The sequence below is a fragment of the Cherax quadricarinatus genome, chromosome 61 (assembly GCF_038502225.1).
Source record: "Cherax quadricarinatus isolate ZL_2023a chromosome 61, ASM3850222v1, whole genome shotgun sequence".
Taxonomy (NCBI): domain Eukaryota; kingdom Metazoa; phylum Arthropoda; class Malacostraca; order Decapoda; family Parastacidae; genus Cherax; species Cherax quadricarinatus.
Window position 1 is genome coordinate 862583 of NC_091352.1, and position 7500 is coordinate 870082.

Below are 7500 nucleotides of genomic sequence, written 5' to 3' on the forward strand. Positions count from 1 at the left end.
AGCAGCAGCCAGACGCGACCCGATATACACAGCTTCATGAACAAGTGTAAGACAAATCAACTCAAACTTAACTATAATGTAATTAGTGGAAGAAAATATATAGTGACAAACAAAAACAGACTAGATACTGTGGCCAGGTGGGTGTCGATTGTAGGTTTGAAGCTTATTCACCCGGCCAGGGTCATTAAAACTACCTCTCACCTGTTCATAGTCAGGAATACCTTTGCATATTAACTATGTAGTAAACTCTTGGTATATGTAGAGTGAGAGACGTACACACGTCTGTACACACGTGGCAAGTGACCCACCCAGGAGCCAGAGGTAAACAAGAGAACAAGATGAGAAATTTATAAGAGAATTCCCGGGGTAGCAGGTGGCTACCTGGAGGTACGCTAGCTGGATCATAGATGGCGGTGACGTCACTCAACACCAGAGTAACAACATGGTGTTTGTATCACTCCTGCAGTACCTGAGGGGAGAGAGAGCCTACTCACCTGAGGGAGGATAGAGCCTACTCATCCGAGGGGAGAGAGAACTTACTTACCTGAGAGGAGATAAGGCCTACTCACTTCAGGGGAGATAGAGCCTACTCACCTGAGGGGAGAGAGAGCCTACTCACCTTAGGGGAGAGAGAGAGAGCCTACTCACCTGAGAGGAGATAGAGCCTACTCACCTGAGGGAAGAGAGAGGAAGGTAATACAGAAGATTAATGCTAGGAGTTGACTGCTGGGTTGTGACGTCACCATTATCGTCGACCAATCAGGAGCCGCCGCCTGTGGGAGGGAGAGAGACCTGGGTTATTACATATCCAGGAGAACGCTAAACTCGCAGGGGCCATACAGAGCCTTCCAAAAATTACACAAGTAATCAGGCTGGATCGGAGGATGGATTATAATAATAATAATAATAATAATAATAATAATAATAATAATAATAATAATAATAATAATAATAATAATATCTTTATTACTACCAGTACATGTACAAGGTATACAGACCATAGTTGACATCAATGACATACTACTATATAGAAAGCCCCTTGTTATTAAGTAAGTGAGTAAGTAAGTTTATTCAGGTATACACAAATACAGTTACATGGAATTATCGTACATAGCAGCATATGTGTAGAGAACCTGGGATAACCCAAAAAAGTCAGACAGAGTGACTTATTTCCATTGGGGTCCTGAGCATTTATTGCAGATTAGGTCAATTTTGTCCCAGGATGCGACCCACACCAGTCCACTAACACTCAGGTACCTATTATTACAGATGGGTGAACACAGACAACCGGTGTAAGGAAACACGTCCAATGTTTCCACCCGCGCTGGGAATCGAACCCGCACACTCACTGCGTGAAGCGAGAGCTTTACCTACCAGACCACGGGGCACTAAAATACGAACTACCTAATGTAAATTTATTTTTTAATTATTTCTCCATTTCAATAATTTATTGATGTCCACAGTTCTGGCATCAATTATGTATACTGAATTGATGTGTCATGATTTGACTTAGAAAGTTTTACATATATAGTGCAAAAATTGCGAACAAACGATACAAGATGCAAAAACAACCACGGAGGAGTTGAATGATAGCTCTAGGCCTCTCTGCAATAAACACATCATCAGGAGCTTGCAGTGTTGCAGGAAAGAGGAGGATGTCCCAGCAAATACGATCACAGTAAACACCTTGGAACCTCCTCTTTTCTGTAAAGCTCCTGATGATGTGTTTATTGCAACACGAGAGGCCTAGAGCTATCATTCAACTCCCCCGCGGTTGTTTTTGCATCTTGTATCGCTTGTTCGCAATTTTTGCATGATATATGTAAAACTTTCTAAGCCAAATTATGATATATCAATTCAGTATACATAATTGATGCCAGAACTGTGGACATCAATAAATATTTCAACATCAATATATACAATCCACATATAATGACCCTTTATTAAGCAATGAATTTAAGGTAATTGATGGCTAATTTATTTTCGTTCACCTCTTTGTAAGGTTCGAATTCTGGGAAGCAATTACTTGGTAGACACGTCGGCCGTTTCCCACCATGGCAGGTGAGTGGAAAAAGAAGACACACTCATCATTATTCACTCCATCACTGTCTTGCCAGAGGCGCGCTTACACTACAGTTATAAAACTGCAACATTCGCAGCCCTCCTTCAGAGTGCAGGCACTGTACTTCCCATCTCCAGGTTTCCCTGAATCTCTTCATAAATATTACCTTGCTCAGCTCACACTCCAACAGCACGTTAAGTCCTAAAAACCATTTGTCTCCATTCGCTCCTATCCAACATTATCACGCATGCCTGCTGGAAGTCCAAGCCTCTCGCACACAAAACCTCCTTTACCCCCTCCCTCCAACCTTTCCTAGGCCGACCCCTACCCTGCCTTCCCCCCACTACAGATTTATCTCCCCTCCAAGTCATTCTATTTCCTTCCCTCTATATATATGTATATATAGATGGTGGTTTAGAAAGACACGTAAGCAAACACTATAACATATTTATTAGAAAACGTTTCGGTCCTGGGACCTTGATCACTTCTAACATACAGAGGTAGAAAGACATTATATATATAGGCGGAGAGTGAGATGTGACGCACGTGACCTGAGGAATGTCATAAGAACATAAGAATGGAGGAACACTGTAGAAGGCCTACTGGCCCATGCGAGGCAGGTCCTTATCAAAACAACCTCTGCCTATGATGAGGACCAGTAGACGATGAAATCATGTGACTCCTGTGTTGTTGGGTTGGTGCTGCTTAAGTATCATGTATGCCAATGTTTTTGAAATTTTGTAGTTTCCAGTGTTGCGTTCTATAGTGTCGGTGACGGTGATTAGTGAGGCTTCTAGGCACCGTCGGCGTCTGAGGTCTGGTTCGGTGAGAACGAGTTGTGCCTCGTTCCAGTTCATCAAATGCCCCGTGGAGTCTCTGTGGAGGACACAGGCGTACCTTACATCGTCTCTGTTAGAGGCATTTCGATGCTCATTCAGGCGGACTGCAAGATCTCTGCCTGTCTCGCCTACATATTTCTTGGGACAGAACCCACAGGGGATAGTGTAGACGCCTGCTGTAGAAGTTAGAGGTGTGGGGCTGCGTTTAGTAGTGAGGTCTTTGATAGAGGATGTGTTTATGGTGGAAACGTTGATGTTACTCACAGCAAGTGCCCGGCGAGTAAGGTACGCCTGTGTCCTCCACAGAGACTCCACGGGGCATTTGATGAACTGGAACGAGGCACAACTCGTTCTCACCGAACCAGACCTCAGACGCCGACGGTGCCTAGAAGCCTCACTAATCACCGTCACCGACACTATAGAACGCAACACTGGAAACTACAAAATTTCAAAAACATTGGCATACATGATACTTAAGCAGCACCAACCCAACAACACAGGAGTCACATGATTTCATCGTCTACTGGTCCTCATCATAGGCAGAGGTTGTTTTGATAAGGACCTGCCTCGCATGGGCCAGTAGGCCTTCTACAGTGTTCCTCCATTCTTATGTTCTTATGACATTCCTCAGGTCACGTGCGTCACATCTCACTCTCCGCCTATATATATAATGTCTTTCTACCTCTGTATGTTAGAAGTGATCAAGGTCCCAGGACCGAAACGTTTTCTAATAAATATGTTATAGTGTTTGCTTACGTGTCTTTCTAAACCAACTTGTCGGTATTTATTACCAAGGTTTATACCATATATAGATGGTGTTCATACAAGAGATGATCTTCATTTGTCTCACCAGATGATTGACTTTGACATTTCGTTCAGATTATAAAGTCATAGTCAAAAATGTCAGGAGTTTTCGGACGTGAAACTGGTCAGTTAAATCGCTTTTCATGTCCCAGAAATTATCATGTATGTTTTGATGGAGTTATAAAATCTCAGAATAAATTTGTGTTTTATTAGTGTTAGGTTGGTGAATATGATAAAGGGACACTATACCATTCCTTTTGCATGAACTAAAGTGAAGGAGGCTGGGCTTGTGAGATACAGGGATATCTTTCTCGGATCGCGCATCGACTGAAGTACATCTGTCTTGGATAACGTTTCACTTATAGAGCTCTATACAACTCTATACAGAGCCAAACGTTGTGCATTTCTCTTCATGCAAGCAGTTGAGCTCTTGTGATGATAGTAGTTTGTGAAGCGACGTTGATATTCATTTACCAGGAAGAGCAAGTTAGGTGTACACTGTGGGTGTGGCTACACAGATCCATGATGCCAGTGTTTGCCTTACCTGGCCACACAAAATTACCGTGAAGTTAACCAAAAATTGGTTAAATCGGCTTTGTGCACCAACTGGACTCCTCCATGTAATAAGACTATGGAGTAATAAGACCTGGAGTTTACCTGGAGAGGGTTTCGGGGGGTCAACGCCCCTGCGGCTCGGTCTGAGACCAGGCCTCATGGTGGATCAGGGTCTGATCAACCAGGCTGTTGCTGCTGGCCTCACGCAAGCTGATGTACGAACCACAACCCGGTTGGTCAGGTACTGACTTTAGGTGCCTGTCCAGTGCCTTCTTATAGACAGCCAGGGGTCTAGTGGTAACACCTGCTGCTACTCTGTTGACAGTTACACTGTGGATCAGAAGATACCTATATTCCCCTCTCATAAGATGGAGTGTCTAAGAAGGTATTGATTTAATAATAATATTTGTCTCGCGCCGCAACACAGTGGTATCTTAGTATAGTGGATATCTTCACCTTGGTCGCTCAATCATTCGTTATAAGTGAGTACTTGATATGAGGATCTGCCTAATATGGACCAGTAGGACGTGTTTGCGTAAGACACCTTCTGTCCGTGTTCACTCAGTAGTAAAATAGGTACCTGGGTGTCAGTGGGCTGGTGTGGGTCGCATCCTGGGACAAAACTGACCTAATCTGCGGGAATTGCTCTGCATAACAAGAGGCTTTCTATATAGCAGTATGTCATTGATGTTAGCTATGGTCTGTATAAGTTGCACATGTACTTAGATAAAATTATTATTATTATTATTATTATTATTATTATTATTATTATTATTATTATTATTATTATTATTACTGGTGAAATGTTTCTCAGTACGTATTGTCTTACTTCTACTAGAGTGCTCCGCTTCTAGTACTAGAGTGCTCCGCTTCTAGTACTAGAGTGCTCCGCTTCTAGTACTAGAGTGCTCCGCTTCTAGTACTAGAGTGCTCCGCTTCTAGTACTAGAGTGCTCCGCTTCTAGTACTAGAGTGCTCCGCTTCTAGTACTAGTGCTCCGCTTCTAGTACTAGAGTGCTCCGCTTCTAGTACTAGAGTGCTCCGCTTCTAGTACTAGAGTGCTCCGCTTCTAGTACTAGTGCTCCGCTTCTAGTACTAGTGCTCCGCTTCTAGTACTAGAGTGCTCCGCTTCTAGTACTAGAGTGCTCCGCTTCTAGTACTAGAGTGCTCCGCTTCTAGTACTAGAGTGCTCCGCTTCTAGTACTAGAGTGCTCCGCTTCTAGTACTAGTGCTCCGCTTCTAGTACTAGTGCTCCGATTCTAGTAGTGTTCATGTGCTCCAGCTTCACATTGTTCAAGACTATAGAACTGAACATCTCTCCAGGCTGAGTGTGAGTGAGCCTGGCCACCAGAAGGGAGAGTGAGCCTGGCCACCAGAAAGGAGAGTGAGCCTGGCCACCAGAAAGGAGAGTGAGCCTGGCCACCAGAAAGGAGAGTGAGCCTGGCCACCAGAAAGGAGAGTGAGCCTGGCCACCAGAAAGGAGAGTGAGCCTGGCCACCAGAAAGGAGAGTGAGCCTGGCCACCAGAAAGGAGAGTGAGCCTGGCCACCAGAAAGGAGAGTGAGCCTGGCCACCAGAAAGGAGAGTGAGCCTGGCCACCAGAAAGGAGAGTGAGCCTGGCCACCAGAAAGGAGAGTGAGCCTGGCCACCAGAAAGGAGAGTGAGCCTGGCCACCAGAAAGGAGAGTGAGCCTGGCCACCAGAAAGGAGAGTGAGCCTGGCCACCAGAAAGGAGAGTGAGCCTGGCCACCAGAAAGGAGAGTGAGCCTGGCCACCAGAAAGGAGAGTGAGCCTGGCCACCAGAAAGGAGAGTGAGCCTGGCCACCAGAAAGGAGAGTGAGCCTGGCCACCAGAAAGGAGAGTGAGCCTGGCCACCAGAAAGGAGAGTGAGCCTGGCCACCAGAAAGGAGAGTGAGCCTGGCCACCAGAAAGGAGAGTGAGCCTGGCCACCAGAAAGGAGAGTGAGCCTGGCCACCAGAAAGGAGAGTGAGCCTGGCCACCAGAAAGGAGAGTGAGCCTGGCCACCAGAAAGGAGAGTGAGCCTGGCCACCAGAAAGGAGAGTGAGCCTGGCCACCAGAAGGGAGAGTGAGCCTGGCCACCAGAAAGGAGAGTGAGCCTGGCCACCAGAAAGGAGAGTGAGCCTGGCCACCAGAAAGGAGAGTGAGCCTGGCCACCAGAAAGGAGAGTGAGCCTGGCCACCAGAAAGGAGAGTGAGCCTGGCCACCAGAAAGGAGAGTGAGCCTGGCCACCAGAAAGGAGAGTGCGGCTGGCCACCAGAAAGGAGAGTGAGCCTGGCCACCAGAAAGGAGAGTGAGCCTGGCCACCAGAAAGGAGAGTGAGCCTGGCCACCAGAAAGGAGAGTGAGCCTGGCCACCAGAAAGGAGAGTGAGCCTGGCCACCAGAAAGGAGAGTGAGCCTGGCCACCAGAAAGGAGAGTGAGCCTGGCCACCAGAAAGGAGAGTGAGCCTGGCCACCAGAAAGGAGAGTGAGCCTGGCCACCAGAAAGGAGAGTGAGCCTGGCCACCAGAAAGGAGAGTGAGCCTGGCCACCAGAAAGGAGAGTGAGCCTGGCCACCAGAAAGGAGAGTGAGCCTGGCCACCAGAAAGGAGAGTGAGCCTGGCCACCAGAAAGGAGAGTGAGCCTGGCCACCAGAAAGGAGAGTGAGCCTGGCCACCAGAAAGGAGAGTGAGCCTGGCCACCAGAAAGGAGAGTGAGCCTGGCCACCAGAAAGGAGAGTGAGCCTGGCCACCAGAAAGGAGAGTGAGCCTGGCCACCAGAAGGGAGAGTGAGCCTGGCCACCAGAAAGGAGAGTAAGCCTGGCCACCAGAAGGGAGAGTGAGCCTGGCCACCAGAAGGCAAGGTGAGGCTGCCACCAGGAGGCAGGGTGAGCCTGGCCACCAGGAGGCAGGGTGAGCCTGGCCACAAGGAGGCAGGGTGAGCCTGTCCACAAGGAGGGAGAGTGAACCTGGCCACCAGGAGGCGGAGTGAGCCTGGCCACCATGAAAGGTTTAAGGAATAATTCCACCTTACAGGGTACATTAAACGTCATGAAGACGGCCACTACACCACCTTATTACCTCGTTAAACACACGAATAACGAACACCCCTTCAACACCCCGGGAGAGTAGAATATACCTCCCCTCCCTCCGAGGAGACGCATATATACCTCCCCTCCCTCCGAGGAGACGCATATATACCTCCCCTCCCTCCGATGAGACGCATATATACCTCCACTCCCTCCG

General features: G+C 47.5%; 1 protein-coding gene across 3 annotated transcripts in view; it reads right to left on the reverse strand.

Moving 5' to 3' along the window:
* The window catches only part of LOC128699478 (uncharacterized), a 153185-nt gene that overhangs the window by 63580 nt on the left and 82105 nt on the right, over positions 1-7500 (reverse strand). Inside the window, exon 2 of one of the 3 annotated variants that reach the window (XM_053792242.2) lies at positions 674-773. In XM_053792242.2, the coding sequence (XP_053648217.1) occupies positions 674-746 (73 nt within the window). In that variant the 5' untranslated portion in view covers positions 747-773. Of the gene's footprint in view, positions 1-201; positions 314-673; positions 774-7500 lie in introns of those variants that run through there. The other 2 variants (XM_053792243.2, XM_053792245.2) reach the window with 2 other exon arrangements.